The sequence below is a fragment of the Tachyglossus aculeatus genome, chromosome 18 (assembly GCF_015852505.1).
Source record: "Tachyglossus aculeatus isolate mTacAcu1 chromosome 18, mTacAcu1.pri, whole genome shotgun sequence".
In the NCBI taxonomy this organism is placed as follows: domain Eukaryota; kingdom Metazoa; phylum Chordata; class Mammalia; order Monotremata; family Tachyglossidae; genus Tachyglossus; species Tachyglossus aculeatus.
In genome coordinates, this window is record NC_052083.1 from 33766204 (window position 1) to 33793179 (window position 26976).

The following is a 26976-nucleotide window of genomic DNA, read 5'->3' on the forward strand; positions in this document are numbered from 1 at the left end:
CCTAGAATTTTTTTTCGTAGCACTGCTGACTTATTTGGGGTCCCTGGGCTCAGCTCTGGCCCTGGACTCATGAAAATTTGTCTGTGATAATCTGGTAGTAATCTCGCCTACCTCTGTCCAGCTTAAATTGGTTTAAGGGTAGTTTCCTTTCTATTGGTTGAGCTTCATCCTAAGTAACCTTGACCATGGAGAATTCTCTTTTATACTGCCACTCAAGACAATGAATAAGGTTTTTCATAGGCACTGTTAAGGGTGAACAATTCCATTTAACTTTGGCATTTAATTGTCCATTAAAGTTCTAAACTAACTTCTGCACATTTTCATAATGAAATTTGCTTTTTCTTAATCATCATTTTTAATTGCTGTAATCAGACCCTGGTATACTAATGATTCTGTCACTACAATTTTATTGAGCCTAAAATTTGTGGCCTAAATGCACACATCAATGATGTGCTGTCAGAGCCTGAATTGCCAGCCCTTGGTATCAGTCAAAAATCTGTTGCAGAGTTATTTAAACCCTTAATTTGATTCTCAAATTAAAGCATATTTTTTCTCATTCCTGGGAAAATAATAAAATGACCTTAACGCTAAGTGGCTAGGTATGATTCAGTCTTTGGACCCATACTTAGTTTTAAGAAGCATACAGTATTTATCAAACTAAGAAGGCATAATTAACTTAGGTGGTCACAGGCTACATGAAGTTTGGAAAAGATATGGGAAAATGAATCAGCAGAGAGATATACTGTAGATTTAAGAGAAGATACTAGGGACGTATCTAATATTCCTTTGGCCATGATAAATGAACGTAATGAGACCACGTTTGAAGTATCTGTATTTAGAAGAGGACTTAAAGGCCTCTTCCATTTCCTTCATCAGCTGTTCCCTCTGCTCTTTCTTTAGCTAGTGGTACATTATTCTTACGGTGCCTTATACTGGTTGCAATAGAGTGGTCTTTTAGCAGGGATCACTATGAGAGTGCAAGAACAATGCACTGCTTTGCCTTAAAAGATGGCAAGGGTCCTGAGATTTCTATTGTTTGTGCTCTACCTGATCAGTATAAAGAAAAACCATGTCCTGGGAAAAATTGTGCTTTCATGCTACTTAACAGCGTCAGGTTTATGCCAGTTATTTTACATTGAAATACCCAAGGTGAGTAAAAAATGCTACATAATGAAGCACACCACAAAATGTCCCCTGTGTTTCCCAACTCCTACTGAGTTCAGCAAGAAGGGGGCAGGTTTAATCTTTACACAGTAGGCTGCTTTAAATAGCTCATAATTCACAGTACTTTCGTATGACGGCTCTGGCTTCTAATAAATCCGAGTTTCATTGTGTTTGTTGAACAATAACGGGTAAAAGATGAAGGAAACCTCACAGGCCTGGCAGATTCTTCCTTTCAGAAAGCCTGCCTGATTCCTGTACCCCTAAATTTAAACTTTAAATGAGAAGTGGTTAGGCCACAAGGCTTTAAAATGTCTTCCTAAAGTGACCAGATTTTACTCTTCAATAAATTTGGGGGACACCCAGGCCCATCTCTCAGAAGGAAAGAACTCCAGGAGGAGGGGCTTCTAAGGGGTGGCAGGGGCGTTGCTCGGACTGGTTCCCATTCCTCTCCTCACCCCGCCAGAGTGGCACTTCCAGCCAGTTCTGGAAGTTACCGCTCCCCTCACCAACCCCTCTGGCTGTGGCTGAAACATCATGGCACCACTGAGGTCCATGCCCACACCCAGCCTGGACAAGCCAGAGGCGTTGGTGCGGGCGGGGGAGAGGATCAGAGCAGGTGAGAGCTTTCATGGGAGCGGACCAATTTTCCCCGTGTCTGCAACAGTCATCCTCTCCACCCTCAGTTGAATGAGTTACTTGAAATAGCTGTTTCTATTAAGTAGGCACTGGGGAAAGTAAACAGCCCCCTCAGGGGCTCCCAATCTAAGGTAAGAAGGCATTGTCTTTTTAGGGATTTAACCTGGCCCTCAAACCTGCCCAGGAGACATTTGGGCTGACTTCGCTCACGCAATACAGCTTGCATCCATTGTCACCCCCTGTAAACTTAATGTCTGTGTCTTCATTATTGGCAATCTAAGGCCCTGCTCCTGTTTGCAGGTACAATCCCTCCTCTCATTAAGTCAGTGGTCCAAAGCGAGGAAGGGCTGGCAACCAACGAAGGGCTAAAGATGCTGGTCACCATTTCCTGTATCTTGGTTGGGATCTTGCTGCTCTTTGTGCTTCTGCTGGTTGTCCGGAGGAGGAGAAGGGAGCAGAGGTTGAAGAGACTTCGAGGTAAGAGTTTAAGAAAGACCCACTTGCTCCCTAAAGCCCCGCTGCCTCCTGACTTTAGAACATGGAATGAGATGAAGAATGAAGTGCTTTGTGAGGCTAAGTTGGTTTGTTTTCCTGATCCAACCCAACTGCAAAACAAATGTTTTCACCTTCTAATGGTAGCATGAGAAAATGTGACTTTCTCCATCAACAAGATCTTTTCTACAATCGGAAGGGTATTTTAAAAAACCAGAAAAACTCAACCCCTCATTCTCCAAATCTTAGGCTATCTTGTCAACAGCACCCTCCTCCCTGCCAGCTAATTTGGGCAGTCCCACCAGTTAGACTTCCTTTGAAGGATGATCAGATTTCCTTGTGAAATAATTATTTTTTATAGCTTGGAAATAGAAATTAAATCAAAGAATTATAGCAGTGAGACTGGCACTTTCATTAGTTATCTTAATGCGATAATTTCCAATTTCTTCAGTTACCAAAAATATGATTTTGTTTCAGGCACTCTGCATTTATTGCAAGCACTTAAGTGCATTAAGTTCTGAATTACCCATCTAAATCTGTGACCAATGATTTCTTTGACATTGGAGTATTTTCCCTCCCTCTGCAATCCTTGCTTCAAAGGCACAGTAGTTTAATTTTCCATACCTGGCAGGACAGTCATTCAAGGTAACATTTTCTCCAAGAGAAATCCTTGAAGGCTGGACCTTTCATCCGTAAATTAGCCTCAAGGATTTTGACAGTGTGGGCATCTCTATTGGTGGATATTATGATTTGGATATATACACAAAAAGCTAGTGTCTTCAAAACATTCTCAAATGAGTAAGCTCCTTCTGTTCCCAGGAGGAGACGGGAGCTGGGAGAAAGCTGGGGGCGGCAAACTGAGTTTGTATACATCTCTTGGGAGGCATAGATGGAAATATTCAGTGGCAATAATACCTTGGAGGCTAATACTGCCTGCCTGACCGGTGGGATTGGAAACAGTATTAAAGGGATTCAGGGGAACCCTGCCCAGTTCATTATTTCCTCATCGGCCAATGCAAGAGGAACTTTGGTGACTTCTGTAGAGCATGCTCAGTATGACAGATTCCAGACATCCCTAGTGTCCCACACTTGGTTGGGTGATTCCTTTTTCCAGGATGCTGTGCATAATGTGCCAATTGCATCCCTGGACAAAACAGTTTGCATGTGGTTGTAATGGTTCAACTGCCCTTCCTGTTCACTTTTTAATGAAAACCCCCAGTCAACAAATATAATTTAGTTTTTTAATAGAATGCAAAGTCAAAATTTCTATCAGCAGGCTGCTGTGTGTTAAATCTTAAAATAGGATTTTTGAACTCTTTACAGGAATGTTGAATGTGTTCAATGCATACATCTGAAATAAGAGGTCAGATAAACTGCCCAAATCCTAGCATTTCTGTCAGCATAACTGTGCAACCCAGTTATCCTACCACAATACATTTCTTCTTAAAGGAAGAAAATGGGACTCACAATTTAGCCAACCTATATTCTGCTTTCTTGTACAAATTACTAATTTTAGAGCATAGCACGACCTCTTAAAAGCTAAATCATCTGCCAGGGTTAGTTTTTTATCTCTAGACCTAGCCGGAAGTACTGACTTCAAAAGTCCTAGTTGGCTTTTAGTTATGTCCTGGTTTATACCCAACTTTCAGGCTACTTTGATTAAAATACAAGGAGGTCATTCATGAGTCATTGGCTCAGCACAAAATCATTGGCTCAGCACAAGACTCCATTTGCCCCCACGGTGTTTTGTCTCATCACTCTATCAGAAAAACACCAGCACCATCAAAATCTTTCCTCCTATAGCTAGTTCAGTAAGTGAAGGGATGAGGGTCTGAGTAATAGCTGGCAGTGGCAATATTCATCTTATAGTTAGATCATTCCTAATGGTTTCCCCACATGCCAGTTCAAATCTGCTCAAAATTAAATCAGTGAGACACCTGTTAGAGCTGTGCACGAGTCACATTTTCAGGGTCCAAGTCCTCCCAGGCCAGTGAGGCAGGGAGAAATTGGTGGATCTGGCCCATTCGAACCCCAGATTAAATTTTGATTTAAATGGCGTATGCTTTAGAATTGGCACTGTAGGAGCGTTGCCTTTAAATGTCCGCTAGACATGCAGCCAACAATCCAAGTGCTCTCTGCTTGAAAAGTAGGGGAAATTAAACTGTTCTATTTTAGCTTGAGCTTTATAATCCACTGAGAGAAAGTCATAGTCAAAAAGAACACTTAAAACTCGTGGTTAGCATCCTCTCTGTGCCTCCCATAGGGGAACAGGAGCCTGTCTAGCACCTAGTTGGATTTTTGTCTCTGGGCCCATCCTGGGCAGAGAGCTCCATTTCCAGTGGGTACAGGCCAGGACATCCGAGTTTGTCATTCTTGGTTCCTCTTGGAGCTTTGTGTTTGATACTGGGAGTTCTTTTCTGCTGTCCTAATCGGGTCAAGATATTTGTGGTTTATTTCTGCCAGATTAACTCAAGCAGCTTCCCAAAATGCATCCTTAACATTAAATGTCCAATGTATTTAGGCATAAAAGCTTCACTGGAGCTGTGCAGTGAAGGGTTGGATGCCCAGCAACACCTCTATAAGGAGACAGCCAGCCACCCCCATGGGGAGAGATGGGATTTCTGACAAGTTTATAGTTTTATAGATATGCCAACATCAGGTTCCCTTCCAGTAGTGCTGGGCTCTTGGAGAGGTTTTTACTGTTCTTCCATAAGGGGCTTAGTCACCAGCATTGTAAACATAAGGATTTTATGCTTCCATGACTGAGCGTTCGCTTGTGTTGAAAGAAATTAGGGACTTTATGCCTGTGTGTGGAACAGCAAATCTCTGGGTGTCTGCTGAGAAGTAGGCCACGCTGGATGCCTTGGCCCATTTCTAAGCCATAGTTGATGCTGGATGGTGCTGGGAACCAAAGGGACCGTTCAGCGGTGAAATCAGACATGACACTAAATTTGGGTCGGCTTTCACCCAGGGTCGGCCTTTTTGCCTCAAGTATTGATTTCATATTTTGAAAATCATTGTTGCTACCAATTGGGCATATTCACTGTTTCATGCAGAGCAACAAAGCCTCTCCAGTTCCCATTTAGGAAATCGCTCTTGCGCATCCCAGGAAGGCAGGGTTTAATTAAAAGTTTGCAAGAGCATAAGCAGGCTATTAATTCCAAGAGATCAGGATCAATTGGACAAAAAGAAGCAAGGAGGAGTTCTGAAACTTGGGGGAACAGAAAAAGGATACAGAGGCTGGGAGAAGCTGGAAGGCTACCCTGAAGTAAGATAGAGTGCTTCAGGGGTGCCATTGTAAGGAAGGTCATTTCCCAATGTGGGTAATTACGAGAATAGACCTGGGATTGAATGGAGAGTCCTGGCTTTGCTTCCTAGAAACTGAGAATCATTTTTACACACCAGTTGGAAACAGACCTGTAGTAAGAAAGATGGCCAAAGAGGATATTGCAATAGTAGCACAAACTGGGATTCTCTAGATTTCATCCAGAGAAAAGGTAATGACAGTGACCGCCATCCATTGATCATCTCTGGTGTGATAGGTAAATCTGAAAAGGAATGCTCCAGTAGGAGGAGAATGCTATTTTTCAGGGTTAAAGGAAACTGAGTTTAACTCTGGTAAGTACTAAAGTATTTGTATTTATCCGATGTAACTAATTATAGTAATGCATATATCCACTGCTTTAAACTTACTGGGCTGCTAATGAATTCTAGATGGGTGGTATTTCAAATATTTGAATTTATTTTTAGACATCTGGGAAAAAAACCATGATATATATTTAACTGTGAATTTGCAGATAAATATATAGAAATAAGCTGGGGAATCAAAAGCTGTTTTTCGGGGTCATTTTCTTCACTTACCCGTGGATGTGTTCAATGGAAGATTTCCTTTCCCAAATGTCTTCTGTCCAGCTACTCCAGTCCAGACTTTGAGGTTCCCAAGATAACAGCTTGGTACCCATGGAACCATCCCACTAAGCTCTTCATTCCAATAGGATTTCAGGCCTCAGAAAACCATCATTCTGCTGCTCGGCAGGAAAAAATGAGCACAACCAGATGGCAGCCCAGCTAATAAAAATTCAAGATTCTGGTGGCTGTATTCTCCTATGGGGCTGACTATGAGACAGCCAAGCCAGTTCCTCAGAAGTCCTACTCATATTACCTTGTAGATATCATTGGAACATTTGAGAAAGATATATTGGCAGCACGGGATCCAGGGTAGCGGTCAGGTAAACAGGGCTTTCTCCCCAATAAAGCAGTGTCACTTGGAAAGTACGATCTTTCAGCCAAGTTCTTAGAAAGAGGCTCCACTAACCCTTCCCCTGTCCACTGAGTCCCACAGATCTTCAGCTTAGTATATCACTGTTGGTCTAAAAGCATCTGTACTAACTACCCTTAATTTTTTAAAACTGGCATTTTGGTATGGGAAACAATATCATTTGGCACTAAAAATATTAATTGTTTTTTTTTATTCATCTTACATGATACATTCTTCCTAAATAAAACTGAATCTTCTAGAGTCCCCGACCCACCCCAAAAAATAATAATAACTAGCCCTAAAGACTTCAATTCATTTCTGAGACTTACTTTCACACCTATGGACAATATCTACCTCTGTGGAAGGTATCAGATAGTCAACTGTTTATTATTACTGAAAGTATTATGGTCTGGGGAAAGTAAAAGGTATTTAAATAGCCAGTCAATCATCCTTGCCTTATTCTTTTTTTTTTTTTTCAAGTAAAAGCATATATCTAAAGTAGCACTAATGTAATAATAATGAGATGCTTACTGGGCCCTAATGTTAACTATTTTTCTTCTAGATGCAAAGAGTTTAGCTGAAATGCTCATGAGGTAAGAAACCAGTTTTAACATCTACATATATAATATCCATGGTCTTTTGAATAAGTTTAACATCAGGCACTTTGGGTTTTGCTTATATACTTGCCAATACACTATCATTTCAGTAACCAGCAGGGAAGGAACCGTTTTGCAACTTAATGAGTAATGCAAATACAAAAACAATCCTCTATTTTCAAAATGCTCTCTGCAGCCTACTTAGCTTTGCCTGTGTTTTTGTCCATAATAGAATGTGCCTACCTTGAAGTGAAGCTGGCATTGATTGAATTATTGCCCCACTTTCGTCTTCCGGCAACCTGTGTTTACCTGAAGGATAGAGAAGGAAAAAAAAAACCAACATATGAATAATTTCATTACAGGCAGCTTTCCAAGACAAAGTCTCTCGACTTTCCAGCATGATTAATATTCTGAAGACTAGAACAGCAGGTGTAGTTGCAGGTTAGACGAAGAAACCTGGAGATGATTTTACACAAAGTTAAGTAGGGGAGCATACACAATGCTGGATTGAGTCCTTTCTACCAGCCTTTTACCTGATTTTGCTGCTCACAAAAGCATATTCACAGCAAAAAGAAAGGACTCTCTTTCCTCCACCCCAAAAATTGTGATTTACTCACAGGATTTGAGAAAATCACTAGATACTTGACTGAATGAAAGGTGAAGGGGAATGAAAATGGAGAAATTAGTGCATTATGGTTCTAATCCAAAAGAATGCAGGTGTCACATTTAATGTAAGACAGCACATCAAATTCTCTTATTTTTTAATACACAGAATTACTGCTCTTTTGCAACTTCCAAAGTTCAGATACGTATGCGAAGAGCTGTATCAATCAGTGGTATTTATTCAGTATTTAAACGGCTCTATCAATTTTTTTGGAATTGCTGTATGAAATTAGCACCACTACCGCGTGTATGTAATATGCTAGCAAAATTAGGCCAGTTTGTTTTAACCTAATAGCGTAAAAGGAGAATAAAGCTTTCCCATAATATCAGTTCAGGCATAACTGCCTGGAAGGAAGGAATCGAAACCCACATCTGAAGCACCCTGCCCAAGTTCTTGCTCCATACTGAGGCACGTTGATTGTCTTTCCTTTAAGTGGTAATAATCCGATGAAGTGTCTCTACCTGGTGAAAAGTTTTAATTTTGGAGTTGGGCTCAGCTTTGACTAACTTTATTTTGTGTGGGGCAATCAAATTACTTGTCTCTTGTGCAAATTCCAGTGTGCCAAGGCAATTGCACAGGTTGCTGTATGCCATTTATCTAGCAACTTATCCTTATTGGATCAAAAACCAAGGGATGTATAGCTGCTAAAGGGGCTGAGCAACTCAGAACACTGCCTGGTAACAGAACCAGCTTACAGTCCTATTTTTGCTAGATTGAGTGCCACTCCCTTAAACCTTTTTGAACAGGTCTCCCAGCTCCAAGTTCTCAGAGGAATGGTTTCCTGTGTTTTGGGGTGAATAGTGATCGTGCTAGTGTTTGGGGGTCCATCTGTGAGCCCCTTTTCCAAACTAGACTGGTTTGAACCCTTATCCTAATGAGACTCAGAGGTCAGTCAGCACAGAACCACATGGAGTAGAGTTTTGGCAAGGAAGCGTTCAGGGAATTTGGGCCAGGTAGACTGGCCAATTTGAATAATCAGGCCAAAACAAAAATACACTTTGGGACATGAATTAGCCCAGATCAGCTGTCTACAAAACTCAAATTGAATGAAATAATTACCCAACTGCCCCTTTACTTTGTGCTCTGTCTACCCAAACCATGCTGGGCTTCAATTCTGAATAGGAAGCGTAGCATGCTACATTCCTCAGGAGTTGACATTTTTATTGTGTCATTTTGCTTGGGCATTGATAAAGACAGCATGAAACTTCTGTCGCATTACCCTGAAATAGATCACGAAACCAAATGGGCTAGTTGTTGAGACTGATTTTTTTTTTTTACATGAGATTTTGCTTTTATCTGCCACATTGAAACTCAGCTCAAGAACTGAAAGAAGCACTAAATATATTCTTGGTTGGTAAGAGTACAGTGCTAAGCGGATGTGCTACTGGGAATCTGTGAAAAGCAAAAAAGATCAATTTTCTCATTGTGGTGTCTCCTAAGAGTAACTAAAATATAGGTGAGAAATCATCCTCTTATTAAAGAACCAGACTTAGAATATCATTATGAGGAGGGTTTTCTACCTGCTGAAATTGTCATATTTGTTCCACTGTCCATGGCTTGCTTTGCTGATTCTTTTGAAGGGGCTTTTGCTAATTTTGTGAAAAATATCTTGAATCCTTTCAATTCTATAAAAGATTGAACAGCCACTTGGCTCATTTGGATGGCTAATTAAGGCTTCCAGTGGGTTTCTTAATGTTAGTACAATATAGAGATTTTTACAGCAGGCTGTTCCTGAATATGATTATTACACCACTTTGTTTTTACTACCTACTTTCATTTACTTTAAGTAGATGGCTCATTCCAAGAGTAATTTTCTGGTACACAAATTCTGAAATAAAAGTGTGCCTGCCTGCCTGATATAGTAATTTTTTTTTCTGTTTAAAAATGCTCGATCCATTGAGAAAACTTAACCGGAGTCTTGAAGCTAATCAGGTATAGAATTTGTTTCCCCAGCAAAGTCGACCTAAGCCACTATAAATATCTCCTACTCCAAATTTGTCAGTGGAATCCCCAAACAAACCAACAGCTGGTATGCCCCATTTTCACACTGTATTCAGCTTCCACCACTAAACATTGGCTATTTTTGATCACAGAAAAACTGCAATTTACAAGCTACTCTTAATTAGTTGCACTGAGCTTCTGGGCGATAAGTGGAACATTGTCATAGGAGAATGTATTATCTCCCTCCCTCCCAGCCATGGGCTGTGAATGAATAGGGTGTATTTACTTCAAAGGATGTGAAAGCTACCATTTCATTTGCTTTTTCTCTGACACAGTCATTCCATAGGTAATCCGTAGATCACATCGGTTGGCCAATAAACACACCAACGTACTTTCCCTGTTTTGTTCTCAGTAAGAATACCAGGACCTCGGACACCTTGAACAAGCAACAGCAGACTCTGAGAATGCACATAGATATTCCCCGAGCTCAGCTTCTAATAGAAGAGAGAGACACAATGGAGACTATTGGTAAGCTGGCATCCTGCAACCTGTGTTACATTATGTTATATGGGGGTCCAAGTGGCCTTAACATTCACTCCAAATGAATAGGGGAGAGTTTGCTATGGTTGGAGAGTGAACTAAACTCTTCCGTGGGTCACATTATGGAAGAGTATATTTTAAAACACAGAGGGAGAAATGGAGAGGTGTTTTTGGGGGCTGGGAAAGGCTTAATGCCTCAGTGGGAACTTAGATTAATGCACTGATTACCAGGGAACCTCTGTTTCTGGAAGTGCAGCCAGTTCTGCCATAACACGTGTTCCTCATTACGCAATTTGGATCCGATACTGTGGAAGCATTAGGGAATGTTCCTTCCACCATCTGAGTCTCTCCTGGGAATAACAGAGTCCACGAGTTGGCTCAGGTGGATTTGGTGTTGGAAGAAATGGCCGTGTGCCTGCTGCAGCTAGGGGATGCTACTGTGGTATCCAGGCTTGGCCACACCACACAGTACTCTGGGACTTAGATATTTCACAGTATTTAAGAGAAAATAGAAAGGCAAGATGTAAACCATTCTGCAGGCAGTGGACGTAATGTTCAGTCAGTGGTATTTATTAAGCGCTTACTGTGTGCCAAGCACTGCACTAGGTATGTGGGAGAGAAGGACATAATAGAGTTGAATGTGTATGGGGAAAAAAATGTCAGTCACGATGGAGAATTTTGAACCATCTGTCCTCCAACCCCTTAATGTCCATTCAGTCAACGGTTATTACCATAACACAATTTTCCCAGACATGAGGTTCATCAAGAACCCTGCTACTGCAACAGAGAAGAAATAACCATCTGGAAACTTCCACCCTCATAACACCTTAAGCAAAGCTCTATTTAGCCCCACATTTTGTTTCCAGTAGTTCCATTAAGGATGTTTGAAGGGCCCATACAATGGTTGCCCTCCTTGACATCCATCCTAAAACTTAGCGTCCTTTCCCTGACAACTTTTCCCTTTGTAGTCAGGTGGAGGCAAACGGACACATGCGTCCAGCTCTTTGCTGCTGCTACTGGTCATCCTAACATTGATTAGTAGAAAGCCCGTGGCTTTATAAAGGGCATTGGTCAATTAACACAATTTGTGGTCTCGTTTTCCACTGGAAAATGTAGCTGATTATTATCCAGTTTTCAACACAGACTATGGTGCATGATTGTGCAGATTTTCCTTTCTGAAATGGTAAGGGCATTAATAGTAAACAAAATCAATCTGGATTCTTCTACACCAAGTCTAATGTAAAGAAAGTTTTTCTCCAGAAAGTCCAGCCACTGTAACAAATGCTCAAGAAACACTGCCCAGTCTATATCCAAAGATCTGTTAAAAGTGGTGTAAGAGGGCACCTTGGCAGACATGCACAAATTTTCCTGCCAACATATCTTATTCCAACTTCAGCAGGCTTTCCTCCTTTTGCCAGAGCTTGAGTAATTAGGCTTGGTACGGCTCATTCAGTACGAATCCTTTTTTGGGTACAAAATTCCAACTACGCTATAGTCAGCGATCTATCACATGAATTTCTTCGGTCAGATCAAAGGCAAGTAAAAAGTGCGGATCAGTCTGAGCAGATCATTAGAACACCATCACAGGCAGAAGGCTTAGGATCCTGTCTACTGTAGCAGATGTATGCTTTGCTAAAGAGTTATTGAGAAGTGGAATATTTCCTAAAACAGTTATGGAAAGTGTTGACCCTACAAAACAGTGGGATTAAGTCATGGGGATTGGTTGTTCACTAAACACTAAAATTAAGCTCAAGATAACGGGTTTGCAAATCCTTACTTAGGATGTCATCTGGGAAGTGAAATCCAACAAAGGGTTGTCCTAGCAAATTCCCTCAGCTACCATGTTGTATGCTAAACCGTCAACCTTGCGATTAACATTTAAAATTTTCTCTCTGATTGCAAATTGTCAAGATCCAGGGGGAACAAACTCTGGAGCCCCAGTCCAGAACTGCAACCAGTAGCCACAGAAACTGGAGATCTCACACTGTCACCCACTCACCATCTTGGTGACTGGTAACACGTCCTACATCTGCATGAGCAGGGAATGGAGGGAACCGAGGGCAGGAGGAGAAAACAGTCTCTGGAAGAACATAGCTAGGAGAGGAAATGCTAGGGTAGAAGATCAGTGTTGGGAAACTGAAGTCTCGAGTAAGGAGGGCAGCAGATTTAACAGTCCAGACTGGCTAACTGCAATGCTTCTGTTGAAAAATAGAGGTGTTCATATGCTCTCCCAGTCTTGCTTGTCCTCCCTCTTGGGAACTGGAGGAGTAGGAGTGAGGGAGGTACAGAGTCACCCCCCCCCCACACACACACACACACACAAATCCATAAACTGAGCATACCTTGAGGATGCTTCACTTTGGAAGTGGAAGTTCTAGAGTGTCCCTACAAGCAAGGGGGCGAATTGAGCCAGGACTGCCCCAAATCCAGGCCATCTAGGTATTTTTCCAAATTGGGATGGGCTACAACCATCTGGACGTCTATAGTTAACCTGCAAGAGGTGCCCAGCTCTAGGGAGGTGTGGAGCTGCCTTCACTAAGGAAGACATTGACAGCAAAACTGACTGTCCCTCTGCAGTGATAAACTACACTTTTCCCAGTGGGTTGTTCTGGTGCCTCCATCGCCACAGCCGCAGAGACCCGACCTGAGAGTCAGACTGACATTTGGGTTCTAACAGAGGCAGGTTTCTCAAACCCCTGCTCCCGTTGTCCTGGAAATTGGTGGAGTCTGGAGCTGGGATGACTCGGGGCCTGCCCGGCACACAATCCTCCACGGCCCGGGGCTAAATCCAGACAAGAGATTCAGTTCAAGCCTCGCCTTTTTGACCCAGCCAGTACCTGCCAGCTGGATCTGGTGCCTGCATCTCCCCAGTATCATCACTTGCAGGCAAAAAGGATCTGAAGATTAAGAGCCTCCCCTTCCCTTCCCTCCTCTCATCCCACCCACCCAGCACCATCTGGGTGACAGATGGTGTTGAACAAAACCAGGTTATAATGACATGAATGGCTCAGTTCCTTGCGTGCCTGAACAGAGCCCTACAGAACTCATCTGAGTCTGATTTACTCTGTTCCTTTTTTTCCCAGCTAGCGAATTCCTGCCCCTGGAGGACTTGGGAGAGTTGGATGATGGGGTAGGCTCAGAATGAAGCAGTTAAAGGATAGTGTTGAGTAATTAAAGTTCAAGAGAAGTGGGGAGGAAGGGCACACTGTAAATGCTGGCAAAGAGATTGGGTCCCCTCGGAGACTTGACTTTTTTTCATATGGGATCGAGTCCCGCAGTGTTGTGGGCTTAAGGGCCGCCCGTGCTGAGTGACTCAGCAAAAGAACCACGGGTTGACTGGCAATGCCAATTCCCAGGGCACCGCTCGGATCATCGATGATGCTTTCGATGAAGCTGTCGACAGACACATAAATCCATAGCTCTATTAAATGAGCATCCCGAAAAACAGTCCAAAAAAAATCCATAGTGGCTTTGATGAAAAAGGAAGAAACTCTCAACTCTGGATATGAATACCTCGATCGTTAACTTCAGCTGCCTATTCAGGGCAAGGGGAATAGAGCCTGTTATTTTTCAAGATCAAAGAGAATATTTGAAATGGTAACAGAAGTTTTTGGAGGGGACTGGGAAGAAAGGTTGGTTGAATCAGGATCTAGGTAGGGGTCAAAAACTAAGAGCCAAATTTCAAATTCTCACAGTTAACAAACCGTAGCCTGAGAGGTGGGGTCAAAGGGGCTGGAGGGGTTGAATTTTGAAATACAGTGTTGCCTTTCAGATGACAGATCAACAGTCCTGCTGACCGACGCGGACTTTGGTGAGGCAGCGAAGCAGAAGTCGCTGACGGTGACTCACACGGTCCATTATCAGTCTGTGGCCCAAGCAACAGGCCCGTTGGTGGATGTTTCAGACGCCCGGCCGGGGACCAGTAAGTGGTGGCTCATATACTCTACTGCCCCCGTGAACTATTACTAATCCTGAAAGCACGGTTTGGTGAAATAATTTTGGTAAAGTTCTGATCGGAGCGTTGATCCTAATGTGATTCGACTATTTCCATTTGTATTTAGCTGTGGTGGGAAAGAATGGTTTGCTAAGCACTTACTATGAGCTAACCACTGAAGGTGCTAATCGGATAAGACACGAGACTCAGAAAAGGTGCTAGTCAGATAAGACTCCACAATCTCACGGAGAACAGGTCTCAACCCCATTTTACAGATGAGGAAACTGAAACCCAGGGAGGTTAGTGACTTCCCCAAAGTCGCACATCAGGGCAGTAGAAGACCTGGAATTAGAAACCAGGTCTCCCAACTCCCAGGCCTATACTCTTTCCACTAGATTATGTTGCCTCCCAAACACTCTGAGCCAGCTTCCGGTGGAAAATAATTGAAATCTTGGTGCCATTCTTGGTGAGTAGCAGTGTGACCTAATGGAAAGCGTATGGGCCTGGGATTCAGGGGACCTGGGCTTTAATCCTGGCTCTGCCACTTCCCTGTTGGGTGACCCCAGGCAGATTACATATCTTCTCCGTGTCTCAGCTTCGTCATCTGTAAATAATGGAGATTTAAATACCCCATCTCCCTCCCCCTTGGACTATAAAGCCCAGGTGGGACAGGGACTGTACCCTACCTAATTATCTTGTATCTGTCTGAGCACTTAGTACAGCATTTGGCACATAGTAAGTGCTAAACCGAAACCACAATTATTAATATTACTCATTCTCATTCACATATGGTAAAAACCATGGGATCCTTTTCATTTGATCCTTTGAATGCCATATCTATTATACATGGAAATAAAATCTCCTGAAAGTTATGTATTTGGAGCTCAGTAATCAGATATTTTGACCATAATTAATAGTGATTGTTCCTAAACTCCTTTAAAGCAGATTAAATTGGTGCCCTGATTAAATCTTTGTCAGAATTACACATCAAGGCTTTAAATGTCTAATCACTCAATTTTCTCCAATATTACAGTTAGTTTAATTAGCATAATTTAATTACCCAAATAAATATTTGATTATTAAAATTCATTCTTCAAACTCCATTAAATTGGAGCAGTATTTATGAAACCAGGGGATGCTTATTAAATAACAATATGATTTATTGAAAAACAAATCATTTTGAACTTTATTGAAATTCTCTTCATTTCCTAGTCTGAAAAGACGATATCAAGTAGATTTTTAATCTCCCTTTTTCTTGCCCCTGTGATGAGTTTGGCAAATTATGAGTATGCAATTTATAGAAGTTCTAGATCAGATATTGGGGGAAAAAATGCAGAAAAGAGTAATGAAGTCATCCCTTCAAATCACCATCTGTACCCTAACCTTCAAATAGTGACTTCATTTATAATAACTGTGATACTTGTCAAGCCCTTGCTTTTTGCCAAGCACTGTACTAAGTGTGGGGTAGGTACAAGATAATCAGGTCAGACACAGTTACTTTTCCAAATAGGGCTCACATAGGAATCTTTTTCCTGATACACACTAGTAATAGTGTCAAGACTTGATTCCAGCCCTAATGACACGAATACTAATAATAATAATTGTGGTATTGGTTAAGTCCTTACTATTTGCCAAGCAGTGTACTAAGCACTGTGGTAGATCATCAGGTTCCATATAGGGCTCACATTTGCAAGTAGGAGGAAAAACAGGTATTGAATCCCCATTTTACAGATGAAGGAACTGAGGCCCAGAGTAGTTAAGGTGATTAGCCTGAGGTCACAGCAGTTAAGTGGCAGAGGTAGAATTAGAATCCAGGTCCCCTGAGTCCCAGGCTCTTTCCACTAGGCTACACAGCTTCCCTAGCCCTCCCTCCCGCTTCCCTGTTCTCCTCTTCCAATGGGCTGTAAAGCAGAAAGGAATGGGGATGGTAAGGTGGAGGCATGCCAACTCTTTTATTGCCAACTTTAAAGGATCCCGCGCAGTTGCCATGCCATTTTGACGTGGTAATATCACATGTCCCTGAGCTGTTTGAGTCCGGCCTCCATCACTGCCCTCCTTCCTCTCCGCAAGGCTTCCGCCTGGATTGGCCGTTCTTGCTGGAATCTGAGGAGCAGCGAGGAAGCTGGGCCTCTTCTGGTTCTAGGACAGTGCTGCCACCAGCTCTGGAGACCTCTCCCACCCAGAAAAACCCCTCCTGCCCAAAGCAGCCCTGTCCTGAGCCTTGAGGGCAGGGTGAGGAGTAGGAGGCAAGTTGCACGATACTCTGGGCCCATTCAGAGCTTTTCCCTTGACTTAAATACCATTGATGTTGTTCAGTTAGTATTATTAATTAAGGATTTACCAGGTTCAGCTAATAAAATGTCAGAAACAGTGCCTGGCCCTCAGTTCGACAGGGAGGTAGGACATTTTACAAATGAAGGAACAGGCATAAAAAAGTTAAGTGACTTGCCCAAGGTCACACGAGAGGCAGAGCAAGGACTAGAACCCAGGTCTCCGGGCTCCCAGTCCTGTGTTCCTTCTGCTAGACCATGGCTCTCTGGCTTCCCCAGGTCCCAAAACAGTTCCTGCTCAAGCTGGTGTGCCCTGAGCCCCCACTGCCAACCCGCCAAGGGGCTGTATGACCCATCCCCAGGGAGTCTCCAAGTAGTCCACCCTGCTCCCCTTGGCAAGTTCAGCCCAGAGGGGAGGGGAAGGGGGACATCACTCAGCCAGGGGCACTCATCCCACCCTCTCCACCGGTCCAGCTGGTTCCAGGTTTAGGCCTTGAAGCCCCAACCTCAGCCCATCTCATCTGGTGCTGCTGGCCTGTGTTTTCAGAGAAATAGCCCCAGGAAGGGAGGGAGGGAGGGGAGGAGGAGCTGACAGATTACTGAATAATTCACAGCTCGGATAAATCAGCTCTCAAATAATTGAGAGTTGGCTGGACAGTTTTTAGAAAGTCTGGTCCCGGTCCAAAAAAGCACAAAGCTCCGTCAGACGGCGGCCTGCGGGATGCAGTGCCCAGCGCAGTCAAGGAGCGGTGATTTTGTTTCTTGGATCCCTTCCAGGACCGATCGCGCCGGGAAGAGACTGAGTGTCTACGGCAGGCCAGATTAATAGCCCCAATCGTTTTTTCATTTGTCATGATCAGCATCATCAAATAATATTATTAAATGCTCTTTCAATTCACATTTTGGACCCCTGGCTCCCCCCCGTGAAAAATAAATTCATTAGTTCGGCGTTTGCAGTGCCCACTATGTTTGTGACATTTTTTTTTTTACAATTGCTTTTCATTAAGGATTTTTCATTGCCACACAGAAAGGGTCATTATGGATTCCGTGTTTTCCAAATGCAAATCCTTGGTGCTGAGCGGATTGTTGGTCTGTGCAGCCCCACTTGCCTACCTGAATTAGATCTCCCCCTCCAGAGAGTTGTGATCAAATCCCCATAGGACACTGGGAAACAGGCAGGCCGAAAGAGCAGTCACTTGGTACCAAACCCAAATTTTGGTGTTTTGGAGTTTCTTTTCATTACTTAACCCACTGCATCTTATGCTGTTGACTTCTGTGTGAGCTTGGGCATATCACTTAACTTCTCTGGGCCTCAGTTACTTCATCTGTAAAATGGGGATATGCACTTGTCTGCTGTGTGACCTGGGGCAAGACACTTAATTTCTCTGTGCCTTAGTTATTTCACCTGTAACATGGGGATTAAGACTGAGAGCCCCATGTGAGATATGAACCTTGTCCAACCTGATTACCTTGTATCTTGCTTAGTTCCATGCCTGGCACATGGTAAGCGCTTAAATACCATTTAAAACAAAAGGCAAGTGATGGGACCCACTCTAATCAACTGTTTAGGAATACCAGAATTTTTCTCATGCCACATGCAACATGTCTCTTTATGCTATCTCCACTCTGTTTTGCCCTTGGAGAATGCAGAGATGACACAATCAGCTCCTAGCCTTCCCCCCCTTTGCTTGAAGATGGAATGATTGACTAACCTTCCATTGCCCTAAGAAATTCTCTCAGCTCAATCAGACTTGAGTCTCATCAAGAGGCTTTGAGACAACCAGCCTAACTTCCATTTGCTGGGACTGTGCTTTTTAGACAAAGATACAAAAACACAATAAGGATTATGAATGGCTAAAACCATAAGCCTAAAGAAAACTGAGGTTTGGTCGCAGTCCAGACTAGGCCAACCCTACACCCAACCAAAGAGCTTCTCAGCAGTGCAGAGTTAAAAACCTGTCACTAAATTACACTCTCTGAGCTTTGCACTATCCAACAAAGTGTGGTCGGTAGACAAAAAAATAGAAAGCCAGCATGGATTTGCAGAGGTTGACAAAATTGGACATCAAATTTCATATCAAATTGAAGGTCTAATAGGCTGTAGAAATGTCCACCTTCTCAAACACCTGAAACTACTGAAGACACATCCATCTACTTGACTAATTTCACCATTATTACCCATGGATGATGCTATTGGAACACAGTTCGCGGACATTGAGTCAATAGTCACAGCAGCACAGCTTTGCTGGATGGACCAAGTGAAGAGAATGATGAGGAATGCTCAACTGAACTGGAGCCCAAGCAAGATGGGAGGACAGAATATACATTTTAAAAACCTAGTGAAGTTCAGGCTCAAACAGTGTAAGCTTCTGGAGGGCAGGGATCCTGTCTTTTGCTTCTCTGATATTTTCCCAAGCACATAATAAGACAGTAGCCTACCCCAGGGAGTCACTCAATAAATACTACTGTAATCAGTTAATGGGATTCATTGAGCACCTCCCATGAGGAGACGACGACAGAGTTAGAAGACACACTTCCCACCCTAAAGGAGCATAGTGCTGTGGCCCACTCTTGATAGCGGTGGACTGTGAGAAGACTGAAGCCATTACAGACAAACCAGCATGGTGGACAGCAGTTGGGGGAGGAGATGGTCGTCTTGAGTGGACCCCTCCTGAAGACGAGAATGTAAAAGGCAATCTCAAAATCAGAGCTGTGGCCCTATTTATAGGGCAAAGAGTTCGGCCCAGCAAGCATCTATTGCCACGTGTACAGTGCGAATCTGAGTGTCAGTTCCACATTCGTCTCTGCAGTTACGTCCGCACGCATGGAGAGGCTATTAATCATCATCATCAAAAACAAAGGACACTGATGTAAAGCCACACACATAGATATGAAGGCCTGGGTGGAGAGGAATTAAGAAAATATTACCAAACTCTTCCTCACAAGGGAATGAAACGTTCGCCAACAGCACGAAGAAGGATACTGTGCTCCTGCGTTCCTTTAGACTCTGACATAGTGTTCTTGAACGTTGGCATGTAGTGCCGTGGGAGCAGGCCCACTGCCCTAATAAAAGCTCGAGTCAGTAGGACGCCTCAGTTTGCCTCTCCCCTTTCTCTGCACGACTCTTGCTTCGGCATTAATCTTAAAGCTGAGGGTGTCCAAGGCGTCCTCAGCATTTACAAACGGAGCAACAGATTAACCGTGGAAGCAAAACACTAACAGGTTGTAATGTTCTTAGGGTTCAGTAATCAAAGCAGCTCATCAGTGAGAGAGAAAAAGCAACTTAGTAGAGACAAAAGCATCCCGGTTGTCTTCCACTCCAAGGACAGCAGAGCTGCGGTATCTACTTTGGCACTCTCTCCCAATTCCCTTTCTCTTTCCACAGTCCTATAAAAGGGGATTTTCCTGCACCTTCCTTCTTAACACTCTTGCAGGGATTACTGCAAACATTAACCCATGCTTACTTAATCTACTCTTTCTGATTCAGAAACAATATAAATGTCGCACTAAGAATTTCCACTTTGTTCAGCACACATTATTCGGGATCCCAGCTTTAACCTCCTTTCAACTCTCTCAGATCCTTCAATTCTACAATGCCTGCAGAAGTTGATTTTATTTTTCTTTGCAGAGCAGTAATTTCAACTCCTTCAGTTCTTCTCTGTAGTTACCCATATAGTGGTGTGTAATATCATTCTCCATTGAAAACCAAGGACATAAATCTCCCTTATTACAAAGAGCAAAAGGCATTTTTTTTCTACTTGCCTCCAAGGGAAGAATTTCTTTCTTATGGATTCAGATTGAGAGTTAATGTGGCAATCATCCTGATCCTTGAAATAAATCTTTCTAGTCCACAATGAGTTCTCCAGATTCCTGGTCAACCAGGTGAACTCTCAGTTGAACAGATAAAATTGCTCACACAAAGCTGGAATCCCTTCCTCAGGACTACAATGAACAGTGACCACACAAGGCATTTGTATACCTCATACGGGCTACGCATCTTTCCTTTCACTCCTCTTTTTGTCCCAGAGAAGCCGGTTATTTTAATGTGAGTCAAACTCGATTTGGTTTTTATTTTCTTTCCTTAAAACTTTGCCCCGTTGAAATATGAAATGTGAGCTCTCGCCTTAACGCAACTCTGATTCCCTGATCTTTCCACAGGCTAGTTTGATCCAGCCTCTCTCTTGGCTTCCTCCCCATTCTTCCACATACATAAAATATTCCTTCTCTAGGGGAAGGTGAGTAGAGTGCACTCACATTTTCCTAGGATTTGGTTTAACAGCATTTTGCCAGACTTGTGAAGCAAATTTCCCAAATGCAGGACACAGTTTAAAACTATGCTGAATCCTCCAACTATCTGTTACCACTATAATCTCTCTCCCTTAAACCAAGTCATCCTGTCCTTTAAAGTGGCCTCTTCTGTCCACACCCTTTTTCTTAGTACCCCATACATAAAATATTCCTTCTCTAGGGGAAGGTGAGTAGAGTGCACTCACATTTTCCTAGGATTTGGCTTAACAGCATTTTGCCAGACTTGTGAAGCAGATTTCCCAAATGCAGGACACTGTTTAAAACTATGCTGAATCCCCAAACTATCTCTTACCACTATAACCTCTCTCCCTTAAACCAAGTCATCCTGTCCTTTAAAGTGGCCTCTTCTGTCCACACCCTTTTTCTTAGTACCCCAAGGATCTTATCAGGAGCACTGAACACTCTGGCAGTAGCAGAGCTTACTCTACAGGGTGATGCCCCCTTATTTGACAGTGCATCATCTACAAGCCCTTTGATCACATGATGGCTGACGTCATGGATAGCAGACACAAGTGACATCCTACGTATTACCGCCAGGCCCACAGTAAGATGTGCCGAATTTCATTTGAACTCCCCTGAATGTAAGGGGCACGTCCCCGGACCCTCCCACATGCTCCAGAGCCTCTGAGCTCCACTCCCAGGTCCACCTGAACACGGGTGATGTTTTGGAGCCGTGGAACTTCATTCATTCAATCGTATTTATTGAGTGCTTATTGTGTGCGAAGCACTGAACTAAGCTTGGTGGCAGAAACCGAACAAAGCAGAGGGCAGCTGGGTGCTTAAAATAAAAAATATCAGATGTAAAGGCAATCTGGCCATATCCGTACCAGACACAGGATAGACCAACTAATAATAATGATGGTATTCGTTAAGTGCTTGCTATGTGCCAAACAAATGGCTACCTATTTGGTAACACACCTCCAATCAGAGAATCTGTTCAATTTCCCCAGAGAACAAGCATTACCTGGCTTTTTCAGTTCGGGGTCCTTTTTCCCTATGCATCCATCTACTTTCTACCTTTAAAGCATCTGATTCTCTTTAGCTGTAGAACAATCCTCTAATTGGGTGAATTTGATTCCCTATTTTTACTTCCCTCCAGTGCCTCCTCGCCCACAGCATGCAAGAAAATGAAGAATTTGCTTTTCTCACTCAGTTTTCTGCCTGGCTGCCTGATCAGTGAAGCCTAGGCAAGGCTTGCCGTTTCTTCTTTCTCTCCCCTCCTCAGAGGCCGGTTCTAGGCAAAAATGCCTACTTGAGATCTTCTCCTCCACCTCCCCCGTGTCCCCATGGGCTTTACTTCCCCATCCTTTCCGTTCAGAACACTTCTGTCAGCAAGTAATAGTTTTAGGGTTCAAGCATTATAGCTATTTGTGATTTCAAAACAAGGAGCCTGGTCAATATTTCCTTTAGTTTCCTATATGTTTCTCTCTTGAAATCCATCAGATCACCACGCTCCCCACCTTCAAAGCCCTTCTTTAAAAAAAAATCTAATTTTTTAAATGTTCTTTGTTAAGGGCTTACTATGTGCCAGGCACTGTACTAAGCACTGGGGTGGATATAAGCAACTCTGTTGGACACAGTCCCTGTCCCACATGGGCTCACAGTCTCAATGTCCATTTTACAGATGAGGTAACTGAGGCACAGAGAAGTAAGGTGACTTGCCCAAGGTCTCACAGCAGGCAAGTGTCAGGGCTGGGATTAGAACCCAGACTGTAAAGACTGCCAGGCCTTGTCTCTAGCCATTAAGCCATGCTGCTTCTCACATCATTATTATGATGATGATCATATTTGTTAGGCTCTTATGATGTTGACAAGCACCATTCTAAGCATTGGAACAGATGCTACTTAATCAGGGTGGACACAGTCCCTGTCCCACATGGAACGAACAATCTCAGTAGGAGGGAGAAGAGGCATTCTCCAAAAGGCCTTCCCCAAATAATCCCTCATTTCCCCATCTCACTTCTCTGTCACCCCTGCACCTGGATCTGACCATTTTAAGTACTTGATATTCACCACACCCTCAGCCCCATAGCACTTACGTACATATCTGTTTTTGTCTTAATTTCGGTCTCCCCCTCTAGACTGTAAGCTCCTCATGAGCAGGGAACATGTCTACCGACTCTATTATATCATACTCTCCCAAGCACTTAGTACAGTGTGCTGCACACAGTAAGCACTCAAGAAAACCATTGATTAATTAACTGATTGGGAGCCAAGCTGTACGCTACTGCCCATCTCTCCCTGTTACAGTTCTCTTAGTTCAGTTCAGATATGGTCCTAAGGGACCATATCTATTGACTTCGCTCTAATGGGTAAACTGAGTTGGAACTGGAGTTCTGATCCTGACTTCGCCACTTTGCCTGCTGTGTGATCTTGGACAAGTCTGCTTTACCTTGTCACCATCATCAATGGTGTTTGCTGAGCATTTACTATGTGCAGAGCACTGTACTAAGAAACTGGGAAAATACAACAGAGTTGGTAGGCCCGATCCCTGCCCACTCTATGCCTCATTTTCCTCATCTGTAAAATGGGGCTAGAATACCCTTTCTCCCTCCCCCTTAAATCATGACCGTGGGAAGCAGCATGGCCTAGTGAATGGAGCAGGGTCCTGGGAGTCAGAAGGACCTGGGTTCTAATCCTGACCCTACCACTTGTCGGCTGTGTGACCTTGGGCAAGTTACTTCACTTCTCTTTGCCTAAGTTACCTCATCTTTAAATGGGTAGTAAGACTGTGAATCCCATGTGGGACAGGGACTGTGTCCAACCTGACTAGCTTGGATCTCCCCCAGCACTTAGAACAGTGCTTGAAGCATAGTAAACAATGTATATAAAACAACTCGATTTCACATGCAGAAGCTTCATTGGGATCTGAACCCAATACGGAAAGGTCAGTGAGCTATTTTTATTTCTTAGCTTATAAACAACTGGTCTGCTTTAACAAGCCAGAAGCTTCATCATAAAATTGTATTTACATTGGGGCGTTATGGTGCCTTACAAAATACTTTCCATTCAGGGAGAGTAAATCCAAACATTTATTTACATAATGGATTAACCAGTAAGTTATACAAAGAACCCTACTAAATGGAAACAGAAGCAAACTGTTTTATCTTAGCTGTTATTTCAGGAACTACCATATGTAATATTTCAGTTTAGGAACCAAACAAAACATATCCAGCAAGCTGGCACTGGAATAAAATATGCCTAGGACTGAACAGTGATTGAGCCAATTTCTCCTCAAAGGAGCTTGCTCAGAGGGTATCGGGGAGTGCTTTTCCCACTAGGATCCTCAGAAAGTAGCATCATCACCAGAGGGGTCCAACTTTTCATCGTCAGCATGGAGAGTTTTAGGGGTGATGAGAACTGGGGGCGGCGGGGTAGGGGGCCGGGGGCAGATGCAAAAAAGCGATTAGCTCAGAAAGTCGCCCTGTGGAGCCTTTTGCCCACCCTGACTGGAAAAGATTTTGACAAAGAACTGACATGGGCTAAGCTGGAAGTCCAGGACAAATAGCCATGGGGCACTTGTGATCTTAATTTTTGAACTGAAATGATCAGGCGATGGGTCAGAATGTTACATCTACCTAACAGAAATGGGAGAAACAAGCACAGAGAAGCTGCTGCCAATTCAGGGTTCTTCCCTTGTAGGGTCTAAGCTCTTTGCGGGCAGGGGTCGTGTCTACCGACTCTATTATACTGCACTCTCCCAAGCACTTGGTACAGTACTCTGCAAAGAGTAAGTGCTCAACAAATCCCACTGATTGATTGACTGATTGATTCAGGGATTTCTGGTTGGATAAATGGGTAGCTGTGAATGCATTTTTCAAGGACAGTAAACTCCAAGTTGGAGAGGCTTGGTAAGGATGGCTTCTTTCATGCCCCCAAGCAGAGGAAGGGACCACTCAAGGCTACAGAATAGTGAGAGGGAACGGGGAGGGAAATCAAAGCAACAGAATACATGAGGAACATTTGAGACAGTAAAGAAGGGACCACTCAAGGCTACAGAATAGTGAGAGGGAACAGGGAGGGAAATCAAAGCAACAGAATACACGAGGAACATTTGAGACAGTAAAGAAACGTCACCACTCTCAAAGTGCTCAAATATCCTTCCCAGTCAGATGGTAGCGGACCAAGAGAAGATGAATAGAAATAAGGACTGTCAAATATCATGCATAGGGACTGGATGACTTCCCAGAAAAAATTCATTAGCATTTAAATGAACTCCACTTGTTAAGCTCCACTTATCAAGTTGATAGACCTTCTCATTAGAAGACATTTAACCTCCTTCCCTTAAGAACGGTTTTCTCTTTGAGGACTTCTTTTCAGCAGAAAAACACGTTGATCACGCACACCTTGTTGTCCTGGAAATCGTGCTACCCTTAAGTAACTCATCTACAGTATGGGTGGTGCAAGAAGCCTCAAAAGCATCCTCCCTAACAACAGTATTTATTCACTGAGCACCTGCAATGTACAGTGTGCTGTACTAGGTGTCTGTGGGATGTTGTGCGCTTTGTGTTAAGCACTTACTACGTGTCAAGTACTGTATATGTGACCTATCCCTTGCCCTCAGGGCATTAACCACCTTTATAGGAAAGATAAGTGCTGGTAAGATGATGGTCTCACAATAATTAAGTGAAATAACAGATGGATAAACCCAAGAGGAGACTGCATGAGTGCTAAGGTGGCTAGGGACCTGGTAAAATGAGGATGACGAAAGGAGGAGGTGGTGTATTTTAGAAGGGTTTTGAAAAGTGGGGAGATGTGGTTTGGGGACCCTAAACAAGGAGGGTGTTCTAGATAGGGAAATGTTTTGAGTATCAGAAAGGAGAGTCAAGAATGAGGAACAGATAAACTTTTATGGGAGAAGCAGAGAGAATGGGCCGAGGCAGAACGGCAGAAAAGTGCAGCCATGTAGATAGAAATCACTGCAGCCAAGGATTGGGACCATCTCTTTTATCAGAGAAGCAATCTGGGGGGCCCTTGGAGGTTTTTAAGAATCATGATGTACGAGGTGCAGTCTTATGATTCGAGGCCAAGATCTGTCTCTGAACGCCTGATCATCAGAACATCTTACCTGCCCCCACTGAAGCTGGGGGGGTGGGGGGAAGGTGCTGCCATGCAGCTCCCAAGCTCCTCCATCATCTAGGCTCTGGAGTTCACAAGGAATCACAGGATATTCAGGATCCCCCTATCCCCATTGCTGGCTAGCAGACTTACCATCTATCCCAGACTTGAAATGGAGAGTGAGGTGGACGGGAAGTGCCTTTGGAGTCAGTGAGGACATTGGGAAGGTGGTAGCCGTGTAACCCCCGGAGCAGTTCACACCCCAAGATGGTTCCCTCCCGCTGAATCTACCATGTTATTTGTGGCTGTCTTCCCTTTTCAAACCTTTCAGGCTGTGAGCCTCCGAAGGCCACAGACCACATCTGAATCTACACTGTCCTTGCTTGTTCAGCATCAGTTCTCGTTCCGCTGCAGCTATGAAACAGTGGTTCTCATCCTCCATAAAGCACCCTTGAGATGTCTGAGGACCATCGATGTTTTCCTGCACCTTAGCCTTCCTCCTCCTAAATGACAGTTTTCTATTCAATCATCCTACTTTAGCGGTGTGATTATCAACCGGCATTCGATTCAATAATTGACTCTTCCCAGATAATAGGGTGGCCACTTTGGAAAGAGCACAGGACTGGGAGTCGAGGGATCAGGGTTCTAACCTTGGCTCTGCTGTGTGACCTTGAGCAAGCCAAATAACTTGCCTGTGCCTCAGTTTCCTCATCGGTAAAATGAGGATTCACCACCTGTTCTTCCTTGTGGGCCTTATGTGGGGCAGGGACTGTGCCCAATCTGATGACCTGGCAACCACTCCAGCACTCGGTGCCGTGCCTGGCACGTAATACAGCGCTGAACAAATACCACAATTATTATCATTATTAGATCCCACCACAAGGCGGAACGCAAAGGCCGGACCCACCACGCGCAACAGATACGCCAGTCAGTGGACTCTCAACAGACCCCACCCCACCATCTCCGCACACACGCTCACCACGGACTGGAGGCTGCCAACTCCCCGGGCGGCAGGATCGGTGGACAAGGAGAGCGACAGCTACAGCGTCAGCCCCTCACAAGACACAGGTATTTTCTGGCTAAAGCGGCCCCGCCGACAACCCAGGGCGAGTGCC

The 26976-nt window shown here is 43.7% G+C and overlaps 1 protein-coding gene across 1 annotated transcript in view; it reads left to right on the forward strand.

Moving 5' to 3' along the window:
- Window positions 1-26976, forward strand: part of DSCAM (DS cell adhesion molecule) — a 562874-nt gene that overhangs the window by 519092 nt on the left and 16806 nt on the right. Inside the window, exons 27-31 of the mRNA XM_038760387.1 lie at window positions 2101-2277; window positions 7113-7143; window positions 10164-10279; window positions 14064-14213; window positions 26732-26929. Coding sequence (XP_038616315.1) covers window positions 2101-2277; window positions 7113-7143; window positions 10164-10279; window positions 14064-14213; window positions 26732-26929 — 672 coding nt within the window. The remainder of the gene's footprint in view (window positions 1-2100; window positions 2278-7112; window positions 7144-10163; window positions 10280-14063; window positions 14214-26731; window positions 26930-26976) is intronic.